At 36.1% G+C, this 19,175-nt stretch overlaps 1 protein-coding gene across 4 annotated transcripts in view; it reads left to right on the forward strand.

Annotated features, from left to right (window-relative positions):
* pi4kaa (phosphatidylinositol 4-kinase, catalytic, alpha a) overlaps positions 1 to 19,175 on the forward strand; it is a 38,931-nt gene that overhangs the window by 15,884 nt on the left and 3,872 nt on the right. For 2 of the 4 annotated variants that reach the window (XM_079599119.1, XM_079599120.1), the window contains exons 22-52: positions 713 to 846; positions 936 to 1,018; positions 1,801 to 1,871; positions 1,992 to 2,116; positions 2,344 to 2,425; positions 2,540 to 2,623; positions 3,170 to 3,259; positions 3,357 to 3,476; positions 3,579 to 3,671; positions 3,758 to 3,914; positions 4,587 to 4,714; positions 4,904 to 5,062; positions 5,813 to 5,964; positions 7,310 to 7,417; positions 7,608 to 7,828; positions 9,041 to 9,199; positions 9,680 to 9,759; positions 9,841 to 10,040; positions 10,867 to 10,957; positions 11,044 to 11,211; positions 12,163 to 12,216; positions 12,332 to 12,452; positions 13,310 to 13,439; positions 14,735 to 14,805; positions 14,915 to 14,987; positions 15,108 to 15,178; positions 15,258 to 15,367; positions 16,242 to 16,346; positions 16,436 to 16,561; positions 16,903 to 17,023; positions 18,736 to 18,895. In XM_079599119.1, the coding sequence (XP_079455245.1) occupies positions 713 to 846; positions 936 to 1,018; positions 1,801 to 1,871; positions 1,992 to 2,116; positions 2,344 to 2,425; positions 2,540 to 2,623; positions 3,170 to 3,259; positions 3,357 to 3,476; positions 3,579 to 3,671; positions 3,758 to 3,914; positions 4,587 to 4,714; positions 4,904 to 5,062; positions 5,813 to 5,964; positions 7,310 to 7,417; positions 7,608 to 7,828; positions 9,041 to 9,199; positions 9,680 to 9,759; positions 9,841 to 10,040; positions 10,867 to 10,957; positions 11,044 to 11,211; positions 12,163 to 12,216; positions 12,332 to 12,452; positions 13,310 to 13,439; positions 14,735 to 14,805; positions 14,915 to 14,987; positions 15,108 to 15,178; positions 15,258 to 15,367; positions 16,242 to 16,346; positions 16,436 to 16,561; positions 16,903 to 17,023; positions 18,736 to 18,895 (3,647 nt within the window). The remainder of the gene's footprint in view (positions 1 to 712; positions 847 to 935; positions 1,019 to 1,800; positions 1,872 to 1,991; positions 2,117 to 2,343; positions 2,426 to 2,539; positions 2,624 to 3,169; positions 3,260 to 3,356; positions 3,477 to 3,578; positions 3,672 to 3,757; positions 3,915 to 4,586; positions 4,715 to 4,903; positions 5,063 to 5,812; positions 5,965 to 7,309; positions 7,418 to 7,607; positions 7,829 to 9,040; positions 9,200 to 9,679; positions 9,760 to 9,840; positions 10,041 to 10,866; positions 10,958 to 11,043; positions 11,212 to 12,162; positions 12,217 to 12,331; positions 12,453 to 13,309; positions 13,440 to 14,734; positions 14,806 to 14,914; positions 14,988 to 15,107; positions 15,179 to 15,257; positions 15,368 to 16,241; positions 16,347 to 16,435; positions 16,562 to 16,902; positions 17,024 to 18,735; positions 18,896 to 19,175) is intronic. The other 2 variants (XM_079599121.1, XM_079599122.1) reach the window with 1 other exon arrangement.

Consider the following 19,175-nt stretch of genomic DNA (forward strand, 5'->3'; position numbering starts at 1 on the left):
GTTATTAAATCTCAGATTGTTCCAATATCGCCAAATCAGACTGATCATTTTGGTCAATTCCGACATTATCACCAGGCTTATTATCATTGACTAAAAGTAAAGCCATAAAAGCATTTTCGGACCCCCTTTATATTAAGTGTCTTTAACTACTATTTTAATTAATAATTTGATACAATGCATTTATTGTGTACATACTGTACATGTTTTATACATTGTACTTTTATTTCAAATTACCTGTATGTACTTACAGCTGTAATTATGCTTGTACAGCACTGCAAAAAAAAAATTTTTTTTTTTAAAGTGCTCTATAAATAAACTTTGATTTGATTAATTTCTGAAATAACACCTATAATTTCACTTCCCTTACACTTTAACCCACCCTTAACCTTACCCATGCCACTAAACCCGTGCCTAACCGTACCTGTATCACACCTCAATAGCAGCAAATGTGTTTTGTAATAAGAAGTTCATTGATGTCCTCCATTCATTTTCTACAGCTTTGAGCCGGTCGTGACAAATGTGGGGGCTCGTCCGGGATTTGAAACCGGGACCTCTCGCATATAAATAACTAAAAATAAATCAACTAAAAGAAAAAGCTAAAACTTAAACTATGTAGACATATTTATACAAAATCTATAGTATCATATCAATGATAGTAAAATAACACTGAGTTCTGTCGTGATTCACCCTGTCAAACTGTATGTGTTTCTAGGCCGAGTTGAATGATTTGAGGGGGACCATCATTAATCTCCTGGATCCTCCTCCTGAGGTCGCTGCGCTCATCAATAAACTGGACTTTGCGATGTCCACCTACCTCCTGTCCGTCTACCGGCTGGAATACATGAGGTACGAGGGAACGCCAGGCTATTAGACTTATTGTGTCTGATGATTTGTTTTTTGTGCGAACAGTCACATGACCTCTTGTAACTTCTCAGGGTGTTACGCTCACTGGAATCTGATCGTTTCCAAGTGATGTTTCGTTATTTTGAAGACCGAGCTATCCAAAAGGATAAATCAGGTGGGCTAGACCTTCTGTTTCTAGACAATTTAAGGAATATTTTGTAATCTCTGTTTATTCACTACAGTCAAAACCATGTGTGTTTTAATGCACTGGTCAGTTTTGAGATTTCGGGCTATTTTGCTTCCATAACATGTCTTCTTTCAAGCTAGTGGGAACATTCAAAATACACATACAAGTGTTTTATGTCTATTTTATTACACTTTATCTATTTTTGTCTGTAGATTTCAGTTATTATACATGTCTTTAAAGGCTGTGAGATTTTTCTTCACTTAAGCAGCACTTACACCAAACTTTACAGTTTTATTCCTATCTATATTCTGAAGGGTTTTACTGAGGGGTTTGTTCATATATCATTCACCTCACATTTATATTACATTTTATTGCTGAAAACATGCTGAATTTATTTTTGTCTGGCTGTTGAAAGTATTTTCTGATTTAGGGAGAGATAAAAAGAAATCAAAAAAGCTGTCAGCAACAAAAATAAACAATTTTCAATTTTGAGCCTTTATCCAATTTTCAGATTTCGGTTCTGGCAATCTATGTAAATGAATGCATCTATAATGCATTTATTAAACATTTATGCCTATTAAATATAGCATTTCAGAGAAATTGTAATATAAAATGAAATGCCTTAATGTACTGTGATTGATCAATTGGGGAAGTGTATTTTAGTTAAAACTTGCGCTATTCACCTGTGGCGTCTTGCCTAAAGATTCAAGTTAGCAAATCTATTCATTTGACAGCTTTGATGTGATTATGTCTTCGTTATTTCCTCTCAGGAATGATGCAGTGTGTCATTGCAGTGGGTGACAAGGTCTTTGATGTCTTTCTTCAGATGATGGCTGACAAGGTAAATGAAAATTGAAGTGCTTAACGCGAACAGCTTTAGCATCTCTTCCTAACTAGACTCAAATTAAGGACATGAACCACTCGTTGTTGTCCTCTAATATTAGATTTTTTTTCCCCCTAGGATAAGACCAAAGCCCATGAGGAGGAGTTAGAAAGTCATGCTCAGTTCCTGTTGGTCAACTTCAACCACATTCACAAGAGAATCCGAAGAGTGGCTGACAAATATCTGTCAGGACTCGCTGAGACGTGGGTGCTTTTCCATTACAATCACAGAAAATGATTCCAGAATATATTAAACCGTATTCTCTTGAGATGTTGTTTTGATATGATTAAGAATAATTTTAAACTTTGAACTGGTAGAGTTGGTGTTTTTATGTGGGTTGGTTGATTATCGGTCATCTCACAAACAGTAGAAAAGTGTCTTCGGTTGATTTCTTGAACGTTGGAACCTTGTCTCTTTGTTTTTCTTCTAGTTTTCCACACTTGTTGTGGAGCGGTCGTGTCCTGAGGACCATGCTGGATATATTACAGACCCTGTCTCTTTCACTCAGCGCTGTATGTGCTTCTTCCTTTGCTCAGATCAAGTTAATGTGTTTCCTCATTTGGGGGTTTGTTACAGGAGATGTTTATGATACATTATTGATTTTAAAATCTTGAACTGTTCTTCAGGACATCCACAAAGACCAGCCATATTATGACATACCGGACACCCCGTATCGCATCACAGTGCCGGATACATACGAGGCCAGAGAGGTACGTTTACTTCACTTATTTATTTATTTTACACTTATTTAAATCACAGGATTATGTACAGTTCCCACTCAAAAGTTTGGAAACATTACTGTTTTTAATGTTTTTAAAAGATGTCTTATGCTCATCAAGCCTGCTTTTATTTGATCAATAATACAGAAAAAACAGTAATATTAAGCAGCATAACTGTTTCCAAATTAAAATAGTTAAACATTATTTTAGATTGTAATATTTCACAATATTACTGTTTTTTTCTGTATTTTTGATTAAAAAAATGCAGGCTTGATGACCATGAGAGACTTTCAAAAACATTAAAAATAGTCATGTTTCCAAAACGTTTGACCGGTACTGTACTTGTAACAATATTTATTTATGTGATATTTACATTTATTTATTCATTTATAATTAATAAATGTAAATCTGCTTTGATTTTTTTTGTTACTTAAAAAAAACGTGCTCATAAAAGCATAGAAATTTGGCTTTTTATGAAAAAGCATGCTATTGCATATGTGTTAGTGATACATTTGGGATGTCATATGTCACGTGTAGAGCATAGTGAAAGACTTCGCTGCCCGCTGTGGAGAAATCCTTAAAGAGGCCATGAAATGGGCGCCATCGGTCACCAAATCTCACCTACAGGTTTGGATTCCCATTAAAAAAAACAACATTAGAGATTTGACTTCAACAGTATCATCCTCTGCAATGATTTGTAACATCATTTATGTATTGTCCACAGGAATACCTGAATAAGCATCAGAACTGGGTGTCGGGTCTGTCTCAGCACACGGGTCTGGCGATGGCCACTGAGAGTATCCTGCACTTTGCCGGATACAATCGCCAGAGCACCAGTCTGGGTGTAAGATGAACGACTTGTGTTGTGTTTTAGTTCATGCTAAAGAGATATGAAATAGTTCCTCAGTGATTATATAACCAGAAAGTATGTTTTCTCTCATTTCAGACCACTCAGCTCACAGAGAGACCAACATGCGTGAAGAAAGACTACTCTAACTTCATGGCCTCCCTTAACCTTAGAAACCGCTATGCTGGAGAGGTAGTGCTAAATAATAAAGCAGAGGCTGTTGGGTATTTTATGAAAGAAGCATCAGAGTCTTAACTCCTCACATGTCTCGTATGCAGGTGGCAGGGATGATCCATTTCTCAGAGGCCACACGGAGCACGTCGGACCTGAATAAGCTGATGATCCGTCAGATGAATGAAGCTCTGGACGGAGGCCAGCCTGAAGCCTTCACTGAAGCCATGTTCAAAATGGCTGCGCTGTTGATCAGCTCCAAAGGCATGTCACTTCATTGCAAGCTATACGCCAACAGTATATCTTCAATAACAACAAAAATGTACATTTCATAATTAACTGTTATAGTATACTACAAACTGTGTTAAATTTCACAAGTCCTGATTTAGTTTTTTGGGGTCTATTAGAATAAGTTTTCATGCTTGAATGTTGAAAAAAACATAATTTTCCCCATATTCTCCATTGTTGCGGCTCCTCTCTTCCCAGTCTGTCAGTAACGCTCTGTTTAGTTCCTGTCTCTATGAAGCCCCTCCTTCTGAAAAGCAAAATGTGTTCTGATTGGTCGGCTGGAACATTGTGTTGTGATTGGTCAAGCGTTTCGAGCGTGTTACTAAAAAAAAACTCCTTACCATAACCAATTATGTTTAACACACTACTAACTAACTCAACCAGGCCCCGCCCCTTTATTCTGCGTATTAATTATTTAAATGAGGAATATTGTGACGTGTTCGTTCCCGGAAGAAACTCAAGACTGCAATGGAGGCGTTTCAGGAGTTCAGAAACACTGATATAGAGAATAGTGACTTTGTGCTTCGTATCTTTGCAGGCCTTTTTCATGGAACATTACACACTAAAGAAAGTTGAACATGTAAAAAGCATAATAGGACCCCTTTTAAGAAAGTAAATAGAGTATTGATTGTTGTATTTATTGTGTAGAATGGGACCCTCAGCTTCTGCATCAACTGTGCTGGTCTCCATTAAAGATGTTTACGGAGAACGGCATGGAAACGGCTGTAGCCTGCTGGGAATGGCTCCTGGCTGGAAGGACAGGTGTTGAAGTCCCGGTAAGACACGCATGTATACGCAGCATTGTCCAATATTTCATTATATCAATACCAAGTCCAATAAAAAAATTATAAATCACTGCTGTTATATTAGATGAAGATAGTTCCATATTATGTGCATATTTTAGCTTACAAAATGTTATATTACAAAATGCTTTTTGCCAAGTCTTCCCTGCATTCTGTGTTCAGTTCATGCGGGAGATGGCTGGTGCATGGCAGATGACCGTCGAGCTGAAGATGGGGCTGTTCTCTGACGCCCAGGTGGAGGCGGATCCCCTGGCGGCCTCAGAGGAAAGCCAACCCATCCCCTGCCCGCCCGACGTCTCGCCACACTACATCTGGATTGAGGTTACTGTTACCTTGTTTATCCGTCCAAGCTTACAGGCATTTCCACAGCTGTAGATTTACCCCACCCAAAAGCTTCTTATGATACACACCAGAAATAGCTTGAAGAATCCTTGCGAGGAAATCTCACTCTCCTCTATTGTGATGGGGTCGGTCTTAAACTAGGACCGTTGTGTAATTACATCAGTAAACTTTTTACTTCATTTTGCTACAAAATTGCTCTGAGCAAACAGTTTGCTCTGTTTAATTTGTTGATTGATTTTTTTTTTTGTTGTTTCCCAAAATGACAAACATTTTATTTACATTTAAATGTACCAAGGAGACCCGAGGTCTAGCTAGGACCAAGGAGCAGAACCGGAACACACAACGTTTTAAATAATTTTTATTAGTGCAAAACGACTAATGTTCAGAGCGACTCTGAAGAAGACGCATGGGCGTCGAAACGTTAGTCGTTTTGCACTAATAAAAATCATTTAAAACGTTGTGTGCTCCGGTTCTTTAACTTTATTTGTCTTGCACTTTGCAGACCTTTTACATTTACAAACAGCTATATTGCACACTGCATGAAAGGTCATATTCGAAAAAGCATGATAGGGCAACTTTAAGGAGGCAATAAGATATGAAGGGCTAGCATAAATTGTCCAGAATAGTACATACAAGCTATAACAGGGATGGGTTTAAAAAAGTGGAAGCATAAAGGCATAAATAGCATTTATTTCATCAAGTTAATTGTCTTTTTTCCTATTTGTATAGTTTCTGGTCCAGCGCTTTGAGATCGCCAAGTACAGCAGTGCGGATCAGGTGGAGATTTTCGGCAGTCTTTTGCAGAGGTCTATCTCTCTCAATGTTGGTGGCCCAAAAAGCAGCTTGAACCGCCATGTGGCGGCCATTGGACCTCGCTTCAGGTTAGCAAGAAGACTATACTTTTATTTAAATAAAAATGATTGGAGTATGTTTTACTTAAATAGTACTTGAGTCTTCCTACTTGGTTTAATTCAGTGTGTTACTTGCCTTTTCTTTGTCATTATTTGTCGATTTCTGACTGAAAATTCAAAGTACAGAAATCCTACACCATTTTTTTTTTTCATTGTATTTCATTACATTTACACCCGTTTTTTTTTTTTTTGGTAGTTTGTAGTAAAACATTCAGTCGATTGATGCTCGAACTTGCCCTCCTTCTGACATAGTGACCAATAAAAAAATCAAGTTGAAATTTGCTATATTACTTTATGTGAGTGTACTGTATGTATGCAATAAAAGTATACTATATATACAATATATTATATATTGAGCTTTATATATAAGTTTACATTTTAACCTGTGATTTTAATGACAATGACAATGACAATTTATTTGTATAGCACAATTAAAAACAACAGTTGTTGACCAATGTGCTTTCCACATATAATCTTCATACCATTGAATCACATAAAATTCACTTAAGTATACAACATCAGAAACACACAAAAAAATTTAATAATTTAAAAGCACATAGAATCACAAACATTTGTCGAAGGCTTTTGAAAATAAAAAAGTTTTAAGTCTGGATTTAAAAGTAAACAGGGATTGAGCTTGTCTTAAACTAATAGGTAAAGTATTCCAAAGCCTTGGAGCAGCGACGGGAAAAGCTCGGTCTCCCCTACACTTGAGCCTCGATTTTGGGCTAGATAGCAGAGCCTGATTATTTGATCGGAGTGATCTTGCCGGTTTATATTCGGTAATAATTTCAGAGAGATAAGTTGGTGCTAAGTTATTTAAAGATTTATAGACTAATAGAAGTACTTTGAATTCTACTCTGAACCGCACTGGTAGCCAATGTAATGAGCGGAGAATAGGGGTAATGTGCTCCCTTTTTTTTTATGCCGCACAAAAAGCGTGCCGTAGCATTCTGTACATACTGCAAGCGAGCTAATGTATGCTGATTGATTCCTAAATATAATGAGTTGCAATAATCTAGCCTTGATGAAATAAAAACGTGAATTAATTTCTCAAGGTCTTTAAAGGAAACAAACGGCTTAACTTTTGCTAGTAAACAAAGTTGATAAAAACAAGTTTTAACAACTGAATTTATTTGGCGGTCAAACTTTAGATCAAAGATGAAGTTCTCAGAACCCCAATAAAAAAAGAAGTATTCATATAAGTTTTCATCAATAAGTTTTTTTTCAGTGTAGTTCATTACATTTACACTTTTCTTTTTTGTTGTAGTTGACACCAAGAAAACATTTTTTAACAACATTTCTCTGCACTTAGGCTGCTGACGCTCGGTCTCGCCCTCCTGCATTCTGACGTAGTGACCAACTCCACCATCCGTAACGTCCTGCGGGAAAAGATTTACTCCACCGCCTTTGATTATTTCAGGTACTGGAAAGAAAATATTGGAGTTTTTGATATGATAAATGCTTGTTGAGAAAATGGGGAAAATACTTCCAGAACCAGAGCTGCTGGAAAAGTTAGCGCTCTGTTAAGCTAATTTATGTATTTGTCTGCTTGTGTCCTTCTTTAGTAAATTAATTGAATCTTAATTATATGTATCTTTTTTTTTTTTCAGCGTCGCATCGAAGTTCCCCACGCAGGGAGACAAACGTCTGCGCGAGGACATCAGCATAATGATCCGCTTCTACGCCAACATCCTCTCCGATAAGAAGTACCTAACTGCTAGTCAGCTCGTGCCACCTGGTGAGCTTGGCTCCAATCCCCCTCAAAGCTCCCTATCTGCTGGGATTTTCGGATCGCTTATCGTTTCCAGCACTTCTCCGCTATCGATATTAAGTAAGCCTCTCTTGCTACAACTGTGCAACTACAGTGCAGCAGGAGCTTGTTTATGAGGTTCGAATTTGCATGGCTGCAAATTTGAAACCAATACTAAAAATGCACGGCAATCATCCAGACGTCCAAATTTATCAATTTGTTTGCTAAGCGCAAATTGACAAATGCATCCATCCCGTCTACACCCCCCCCCCTCTCCCCACTCCCTTACCGCCACCACCCTTCTCTATCCATCGTAGAAAACATGATCTCATCAGAACATTAGCGCTTTCATGTAAAATGCATGATCATTTCAATACCAGAGAACTAATTGAGACTTCATTCGTCCCTTAAAGCCTCTCCATCGTGTGATGTGCTACATCGCCAGACATCACCACAAATCAGCTGCTTCGCTTGGTATTTACTCGTCGAATGTATAATTTGCAGGCTTCACTTCCTCGAAATGCTGTGTTGTTAATAATTCATTAAAGAAAATGGAAATAGGAGAGGAGAAAAAGTGCTGGAATGATGGAACAACCAAATAGTAAAAGGGAAAGAAAGTTGAAATGGGGTAAAATAATTAGTTTAATTTACAAATCACTTAAAGGGTGAATTTCACAGAACCTGTCAAGAACATATCTAGGTCATATTTCACATCTAAATCAGAAGAAATAAATATGAAATCCATTTTAGGGCCATTTTTGCAGTGAAATTTCTTTTTTGACAATTATGCACATTCTCCCAAAACAAAACTAGCACCAAAATATTATATTATTATATTATATTATATTATACACTAATTTTTCCGTAAAAATGTGTAAAAAAACAAACATTTTTTACACAAAGAAATTGCTTAAAATATGTATTTAAAAAGTATTTGAAAAATGTGTAAAATCGTTTAAATCGAGTCCAAATAAAATCTGAAATGATTGTCATTGCAATATGTAAATGAAAATCTAATGAGATTCATCATTGAAAGTAATGAGAATTTGGGAAAATGTGCTTAAATGTTTCAAAAAATAATGTCACAATGCAATACAAATATGAATGATAAATAAATTGGCCTCATTTTCTTTATGCTAAATATAATAACTTTTTTTTTCTTGTGATTTTAGTGAGAAATATGATGTGCACATGCTCTTCATGAGATTCACCCTTAATAGTTTAGGTGTTTGGCACCAGAAAGGAGAATCAAATTCTCCAAAGTCCTTGGCTTGACGACGTTTCCTTTCACAGACAACCAGGATCCGTCCCTGAACAGTTTGTCGGTGATGAACGCCACTGACCCCAGGAATAACATGGACATGGCTATGGGTTCCCGGCAGCAGAGCGCTCAGGGCTGGATTAACACCTACCCCCTGTCCAGCGGGATGTCCACCACCTCTAAGAAATCAGGTATCGCTCATCCAGATTCGTTTTAATAGTTTAATCTGCTTAGCCAATGTCTACCTGCTAATGCTATGATCTCCCTGATTGTTAAGAGTCAGCAGGACACTTAGATGAGCAATAAGTGCTTTCTGAGCTACTGGAAACAAACAAGTGGCCATTGTTTCACTGATTACTCTTTATTTTTTTAGCATCATGCATTATGAACATTGCATTTTAAAGAGTCTTTTGGTTTCCGTAAGACTTTCATTTATTTTCAGAACACAAATGAAGATATTTTTTATGAAATTTGAGGGATTTCTGTCCTTCCATTGACAGCTAAGCAACTACTTTGACGCTTCAAAAAGTTAATAAAGAGATCGTAAAACTAACCCATATTTAGTCCAAATCTTCTGAAGAGACACAATCGCTTTATATGATGAACATGATTGAGTTTAGGCTTTTATTCAGATCTGGTACTATGTCTTCTGTTGTTTCCGTACACTATAGGCTTGTCTAAAAAGAGCAACAGAGGCACCCAGTTGCACAAGTACTACATGAAACGCAGGACGCTACTGTTGGCCTTACTGGTATGAGACGCCTTTTCCCCAGCCTGATTTTAGCCTCAGTTCCTGATAAACAAATCTTGAGCGCCTCTGCTTTCTCAACAGGCCAGTGAGATCGAGCGACTGACCACATGGTACAACCCGCTATCAACACAGGAGCTGGCCATCGCCACCGAGCAGTCGGTAGAAACCAGCATCTCTAACTGGAGATCCAAATACATCAACCTGAGTGAGAAACAATGGAAGGACAATGTTAATTTGGCCTGGAGTATCGCTCCGTACCTGGCCATGCAGCTTCCAGCCAGGTACACTATTAGCTCTGTCCCAAACTCTAGTGAGCGTTTAAGGCATCTTGGTGTTGATCTTCACTTTCATCTCATTTTGACCAACTGTAGCAATGTTTCAGGCATGCATCCTTTGAGCAAAATATGATCCCAGAATGTACTGTCCAATTCAGATGGAAAAAAATATTTTAAATGGCAGAATTAATGAAACCTATTTTTAATGACAGTAATGCACATTGTTCCAGAACTATATTATATTATATTATATTATATTATATTATATTATATTATATTATATTATATTATATTATATTATATTATATTATATTATATTATATTATATATTATATATTATATTATATTATATTATTAAAAAGTGCCCTCACACTTTTACACATAAAGAAACTTTTGCGTATAAATTGCCAAATAAAATCTGGAATGATTTTAAAGATTTGCAATATGATTGTTATTGAAAATCGAATGAGAATCATCAATTAAAGAATATTGAGAATTACAAATGTAAACTCAAAAGAGTTTTTCAGGAATGTATATAATTTGTGGAGAATGCAATCTGTCAGTGTAATTTTAAATGAATGTATATTCATATACACTTGTATGTACATAATTCATTCAATACTGATAATTGTTGCTTAAAATAGCTCTGCGTCGCCTAATTAAAAATGGACCATATTATTTGTGTTTTAAACTTTTTACTAATGCATTTTTGTGTTGCGTCATTTGATTAGCAAAATGAGGTTTCTTTTCAGTTCAGGATGCTGCCTAGACGGTTTTATTACAGTGCTCATGTTTTGATGTCAACGTATGACCTCTTTTCTTGCTTTTGTAGGTTCAAAAACGCAGACGCCATCGTGGCTGAAGTGACCCGTCTGGTTCGACTGGATCCTGGTGCTGTTAGCGATGTGCCGGAGGCAGTGAAGGTTAGAGCTGCCATTCTGCCACCACCGGACATAAACTGCCAGTGTGGTAAAAATCACTCTCAATGTGGCATGTGTTTTTCCCATAGTTCCTGGTGACATGGCACACCATTGATGCCGATTCTCCAGAACTGAGCCATATTCTGTGCTGGGCTCCTGCGGATCCTCCCACCGGCCTCTCGTACTTCTCCAGCATGTACCCTCCTCATCCGCTCACCGCTCAGTATGGAGTCAAAGTCCTTCGCTCCTTCCCTCCTGTAGGTACCAGCAGGGCGGCGCTAGAGCAATGGTTCTCAACCTCTCTGACTCAATTGTCAAATGCAATATTGAAGATATTTCTGGTCTTCTGCTGTTATGACAAAGCTGCTCGTATTTTATTTACGTAAACTATGAGTGGCATTTAAATTAGTTTAATTTAATAATATAATATTAATATAATAATATTTTTATTTAAATATTTAAGTAAATATTATACAATTGTAAATAATATACGGTATATATATTTTTCCCTAATTCATTTTCTTGACTTTTCTAGTGATTTGTGATTACAGGGTTTTTAAACTCACAAATAAAAGTTTATATCTAATACAATATTTTAGTTGATTATACGAGTTTGATTATATGAGTTTCACATAACTAGAAAAATTATATTCATTAAAAAAAATTACTTGATTTTTATTCATTTAATATTTTTAATATTAATTCCCATAACTTTTCCAGTAGCAATCACAGCTTTTAAATTGTTGTATTATCATTATTATTATAAATTAATACTTTTATTCAGCATGAATGCATTCAACTGATCAAAAGTGTTTTAGTATTTTACAATTAGCTCAACTGGGTTTGGATGACAAAGAAAGTGTTCGATATATCACATAAAACAACCTGAACTAATAAACAAAGTGACCCTAGTTATTATGCTCAGCAATTTTTTTGCTCTCTATCAATATCAGTGATTTGATAGCTGTGCTTTAGCTACAGTTTCCATTGATGTGTATATATAGCCCTTTGATCATTGTAAAAATGAGACACACTTGTCTTTCCAAACCCGTATGACTGACTGTCTTCTGTGGAGCACAAAATGAGATGTTTTAAAGGGTGTTCATGTTTAAACACCACAAACGTGTCATAAAATTGGTCCTTATGTCACTTTATTTCTTGTGTGAGGAACAGATTGAAATTGTTATGTTCTTGCGTTTCTCTTACAGGACGCCATTTTGTTTTACATTCCTCAAATCGTTCAAGCGCTGCGCTATGACAAGGTGAGAAAGAGTGAACTGTGACCTTTCCTGAGCTACCTCTGCCTTTTGTTAACAAAAGCAGTCATTTCATTCACCCCTGGGCTGTTATTAACATCTTACCTGCCATTTTTGATAGATGGGATATGTGCGTGAGTACATCCTGTGGGCCGCGCAGAAGTCCCAGCTCCTCGCTCATCAGTTCATATGGAACATGAAGACCAACATCTATCTGGACGAGGAAGGCCATCAGAAAGACCGTACGTAAACTGTTCAGTCTGAATGTGTCCAGTTACTTGCTGTTATTGGGCAGATTAATTCAAATTTACATACACTACCATTCAAAAATGAAATGCATCTGAGCATGATTCATGCATTAGCCAATCAGAAACTGGGAGGCATTTTTTTCGTTCACATAGCAACTCATACAGAAAATACATACATTTTTAATATTTATAGTAGCACATTAGGTTTAAAATGACATAAGATGTTAGGGTCTAAGGGTGTGTTCACACTTTGCTGGTTTGGTTCAATTAAAAGTTGCTCTGTTAGTGCGGTTCATTTGAATAAGTGTGAACGCTGCCATCCAAACCCTGATGCGCACCAAACAAGCGGACCGAGACCCACATTTCCAAACGAACTCTGATGCAGTTTGACTGAAATATGAACGTAACACGAACCAAATACATTTAAATGAACCAAAAACAGGACTTTGTCACAAGCTGCAACCCTAAAAAGGACAGAATGCTCAAGCATACCTCTTGTCACATGATCTACGTTGCCCATTACAGTTCAGTACAGGCGTCAGGACCACTTCTCCTTTCAGTAGATCTTTGTTTGTGTGCAACAGAGGAATTCAAACTGCTGTTTTGACTCATTTACACATTATTTAAACTCTTAATGAGTTCTCAGCTAGTAAAAATAAGATTTTATGTGCGCCCACACACCGCATGGCTTCGGATCTTTAGGCTCGGTGTTAAAAATGACACAGGAAACAGGACTAAATGTATAATTTAAGTTTTTTGAACGAAGAGAACCGAACTGCAAGTGTGAACACATGCTCAGATTTACAGGTTGATGTGTATTTATTGAGTGCTGGGTTTGTGTTGTGGTGCAGCGGACATCGGTGAGCTTCTGGAGCAGATGGTGGAAGAGATGACACACTCTCTGTCGGGCCCCGCTAAAGACTTCTACCAGCGCGAGTTTGACTTCTTCAACAAGATCACCAACGTCTCTGCCATTATCAAGTACGCTCACCACATATGAACTGTCACACTACTGCCTGCGATGGAACCGATTAAAAACATAGAATGGTTATATTTCTTTCAACTCCATCTGCTATCATTTATTTACTGATTTCATCACAGTGCATTATGGGGGTTGTGTTATGCCTAAAGGATGCATACGATGATGCCTTAAGATTAAAATCAGTTTGTAAGTTGATAAAAAACTAATAATTAATAATAATTTTAATTTCGAAAATAAAAACAATTAAAATGAAACACTAAAAAAAGGTTTGCATGTCAACAGAAAAGCATAAAAATACAAATGTGTTGTTAAATGCTTAAAATATTAACTTAAAATCAAAGGGAGTACTTAAAGTCAGTGTTTTACTTATTATTTTGGCATCACTTTACTTTATTTGACAGACCTGTTTGGCATGTACATGCTATGTACTTATTTAGGAATGACAATAACTGGGTAATAACTAGGTACAAACCCTGTACCTTCCCCTGACTTTAACTCATGTAGTTACCTTATATTACCCAGTACTTTTGTGGACAAGTACTCTATAGTCTGTAAGTACATGGAAAGATCATGTACTGTACAATAAAGTACAACCACTATTTTACAATTTGCTCAAAGAGGTTTAGATGATACAAAATTGGTTGCACTTTATTTTACAGTACATGCACTTACCTGTACTTACAGTGCTCTTACCTGACAAAGTACTGGGTAATGTAAGGTAACTACATGGCTTAGGGTTAGGTTTAGGGGTAGGTTCAGGGTTAGTGCCTAGTTATTACATAGTTATTGCAATTACTATAATAAGTAGATAATATGTAACAGGACTGTAAAATAAAGTCCTACCAAAATATTGTGTATCCCTGTTATAGGATACTATAAATTTGCTGTTTGAAAGAGCTTTTACATAGGATGCTTATAATGCCTAAAAATGTTGTCTAGCTAGGCGGCGATTTATTTTTGGAAACTGTTCTTATTTTCCAAGCCTGTTGCAAATCATGATTGCAGACAGATCAGTATCGTGGGAATTGGGAAATATCACTTAAATTGCTGATTGGCTGTCAATGTTTTTATCATTCATCAGCTGGAAAAAATAATTCTGAAAGTGATTCCAACGACATGTCATTAGCGTTATAGAAAAAAATGTTTTACAGTTATATCTTTATCGTTATAGTCCTTGTGTTGAATGGGCCTTAATTTAAAATAGGCATACTTTTCTTTATGCAAAATATGCCTATAAGAATAATGCACTGTGTAAATAGAATAGAAATTAAATAATGCTGTTCTTGTTTTCCAGGCCTGTTCCAAAAGGAGATGAGAGGAAGAGAGCGTGTCTGAAGGCGCTGTCAGAAATCAAAGTTCAGCCAGGTCATTTGACAATATATCTGAATAGTTACTTGTGATAAGACTAATTGCTCTTATATTACTTCGGTATTTTTCATTGATCTGTTCATAACTCTGCTAACACTGTTATCAGGATGCTATTTGCCAAGCAATCCAGAAGCCATCGTCCTCGATATCGACTACAAGTCAGGAACACCTATGCAGAGGTATCCCAGCTCACCATGTACACTGGTTCTTTTGTTCACATGCTATCTGCAGTATTGACAACATGTGTTTACATTGCACATGTGATTTATGAGGTCGTTAACATTAGCTTGTTTTTACAGTGCTGCCAAAGCCCCTTATCTGGCAAAATTCAAAGTTAAGAGGTGTGGAGTTAGCGAGCTTGAAAAAGAGGGTGAGTCACACATGCAGTGATGGTAATGTACATGCAGTTTCTGCATCATCCTCCTGAGCGGCCCATTGTCTGTCTGCAGGTCTGCGCTGCCCATCAGACTCTCCAGATGAAGGGGAAGAGGGTTCAGAGATGGCTCAAAAGGTCTGCTGGCAGGCGGCCATCTTTAAAGTGGGCGATGATTGCAGACAGGTCAGTATCATGGGAAGCATGCATCAGTTATTTTTTGGGACACATTTAAATGTAAATGAGTGAATCTCACGAATGATGGTTTACATTTTCCCCTAAAAATATCATTAGTGTATTGCAGAAAAAACCCCGCAATTACTGTAATGATGAAAAAAAAAAGTAAATGTATAATTTATAAAATATTAAATAATAATAACTATTTTATATATATACACTACCATTTTAAAAGTTTGGGGGTCAGTATGTTTTTTTAAAATGCAATTAATACTTTTATTCAGGAATGATGCAACAAAAAGTGACAGTAAAAACATTTATAATGTTACAAAAGATTTATATTTGAAATTAATGATGTTCTTTTTAAATTACTATTCATCATGCAGCACAACTTTTTTCAACATTGATAATAATTATAATAAATGTTTCTTGAGCATCATATTAGAGTGATTTCTGAAGGATCATGTGACACTGAAGACTGATGCTGAAAATTCAGCTTTTATCACAGGAATAAATTACATTTTTAAATATATCAATATATTTAAAAAAATCCACAATATTACAACATTACAAATTTTGATTAAATAAATGCAGCCTTGGTGAGCATAAAATACTTCTTTCAAAAACATAAAAAAAAACGTTCCGACACCAAACCTTCGAATGGTAGTGTGTATATGTTTCTATATATTACAAGTAAAAGTAAAACATTTGGACAAATTACAATTGAGAATATATTTACTGGTAATTGTCATGATGTATACTATGAATGCACTGTTAGTTAAAAGCATATCAAATGCATTTTGGGATAAAATGTGACCTAAATGGGTTTTCATGAAATTCACCCAAACAAATAGATTGATTGATTTTGTTTCTCTTGTATCAGGACATGCTCGCTCTTCAGATCATTGGTCTCTTCAAGAACATCTTTCAGCTCGTGGGTTTGGACCTGTTCGTGTTCCCGTACAGAGTGGTGGCCACGGCTCCTGGAGTGAGTGACCCTTGAGCTTCCTGTGAGACTTCATGTTGCTATCCTGCTGAAGTTCTGCTCACCTGGACTCCATGTTTGATTGTTTTCAGTGTGGCGTGATCGAATGCATTCCCGACTGCAAGTCCCGTGACCAGCTCGGCCGGCAGACCGACTTCGGCATGTACGACTACTTCAGAAACCAGTACGGGGACGAGTCCACGCTGGCCTACCAGAAGGTGACAACCATTTGCTTCAGGAAATGTCATAGCTTAATATTTTATTTCGTCTATATAACCATCCTTCCACACACACATATATATATATATATATATACACACAAGTGCACAGCTGTGAATCTGCACCATCATATAGACCTCAAATCAATGTGTTTATCAAAAGTGTGTACACAGATCATGAACATGAACATCTGATGTGTATGAAAAACTCACACTTGAGATAATAATATCATTATCATACTTTTCTTCCGGTTTTGCTGAAGCTAATGTGTTTTTATTAGTTTCATATGCATCTGATGGTTTATTTTTAATGCATCTTTTGTCGTTTCTCTCTTTTAAAGGCTCGATATAACTTCATCCGCAGCATGGCCGCGTACAGTCTGCTGCTCTTCCTGTTACAAATCAAAGACAGACACAATGGCAACATCATGCTGGACAGCAAAGGCCATCTTATCCACATCGGTCAGTCGGGTTAAACCACACTAGCTAACTCAAAAAAGCTACGTTATTTTGTAGCATTTTATAACCCCCCAAAAAAATTCCACTTATAATGTTAGTCATGGTTTCTTGCACCATCATTTGACTCTTGTCCTCTCGCTCTTTTAGCATTATATTCAAAGTTAAACACACTGTTTTTGCTACTGTTAGATGCTGTTTATACATCGTACAAGTAGTGGCAGATACTATTTGCACCTCAGTGTTTTGTTGTACATTATAAAACAGTATGCAATAATAACAAATTATTCAGTACATATGATTATATTTATTAAAATCATAATAATTTGATGCATCCTTATTGAGACATTACTTGTCCCTGTCCCTAAAGACCTCTCCTGCACCTAGCCCTAACACTACCTGATAAACACTTTATTCCTTCTATTAAATACCCGTTTATTTCCACTTTTCAAATATTTTTATTTAAAATAAACTGATATGCGATGGGAAAAGGGAGAAGAGCAAATTTGGTAAAAGGCGGATTTAAACTTGGGTCAAACGCTAATGCCACCTGCCTTATTCTTGTTACAAGTGGGATTTCTTTTGTAATTTTGTCAGGCTCAATAGACATTGGTGGGTGGATTAATGTAAATAACCTCTGCCAACCAGGTGTAAACAAACTCACTGCGTCAAGATATGTATATGACCTCTTATGATTGGCTAACTAGCCTACCAGTGTTAATTAAGTATTATTTATTTTCTATTATAGTCTGTTAAAGTATTAATATTTTGAATTGGATTTTTAATATTTACACTGCCGTTTAAAAGGTTTAGATCGGTACGATTTATTTATGTTTTTGAAAGAAGTCTCTTTCTGCTCACCAAGGCTCCATTTATTTGATCAAAATACAGTAAAAACAGCAATATTGTGAAATATTTGTACAATTTTATATAACTGTATAACTGAACTGAATAACTGATAACTGAATTTTCAGCATCATTACTCCAGTCTTCAGTGTCACATGATCCTTCAGAAATCAGTATAATATGAGGATTTGATGCTCAAGAAACATTTATGATTATTATTATTATCAGTTGAAAACTTTTTTTTTTTTTTCAGGATTCTTTGATGAATAGAAAGTTCAAAAGAACAGCATTTATTTGAAATGAAATTGAACATCATAAATGTCTTTACTGTCACTTTTGATCAATTTAATGCATTATTGCTGAATAAAGATATTTTATTTTAAAATTTTATAAAAAAATAAAAAAATACTGATCCCTATCCCTAACTTTTAAACGGTTATGCTTGTTACAAAAGCTTTCTATTTATTAGGTATCTTTTTTAGTTTTTGTTTTTCAGTTCAGGTTTTGCTTTCATTTATTTCCAGTTTGCCATTTAGAGCTTCAACTTACTGTCAAGGCAACCTTTCTAAGTTCTAATATTTATTTAGTTTTATTTTAGCAATTAACAAAAATGTTTTTAACAGTTTGATAATATCCCTGGGAGCTACTACATATTATTATTTTTTTAATATTATATCTATAGTACATCAAACAAAAACATTTTCATTATATAAGCTCAATCATTATTCAATTTTTTATTTCATAAAATTTTAATCATTCCATATAATATATTTAAAAATATATATATATTTGATTTATAAAAAAACACAAAAAAACAAGATGAAATGACTGAGTTTGTGTTTTATATATTTATTTATTTATTCATCTTGTAGACTTCGGCTTCATGTTTGAGAGTTCTCCGGGTGGGAATCTGGGCTGGGAGCCCGACATCAAGCTGACGGACGAGATGGTGATGATCATGGGCGGCAAGATGGAGGCCACACCCTTTAAATGGTTCATGGAGATGTGTGTGCGCGGATACCTGGCCGTAAGGTGAGACGGGCCGCTGTTCAATATTTCAGAATCCTCAGAGATGATAGATTAGGTCAGACGTGTTGACACTTGAGTGTGTCTGGGAAGGATTTCGGCTGCAAACCACCCGAATATTTTAAAGGGTCCTATTCTGCTTTTTTCTATGTTCATCTTTCTTTAAATGTGTAATGTTGCTGTTTGAGTATAAAAAATCTCTAAAGCACAAAGTCCCTCTAGCGGGAGTTCTTCTCTATATATCAGTGTTTCTGAACTCCTGAAACGCCTCCATTATAGTCTTGAG

This window comes from Phoxinus phoxinus, assembly GCF_949152265.1.
Source record: "Phoxinus phoxinus genome assembly, chromosome: 23".
Lineage (NCBI taxonomy): Eukaryota > Metazoa > Chordata > Actinopteri > Cypriniformes > Leuciscidae > Phoxinus > Phoxinus phoxinus.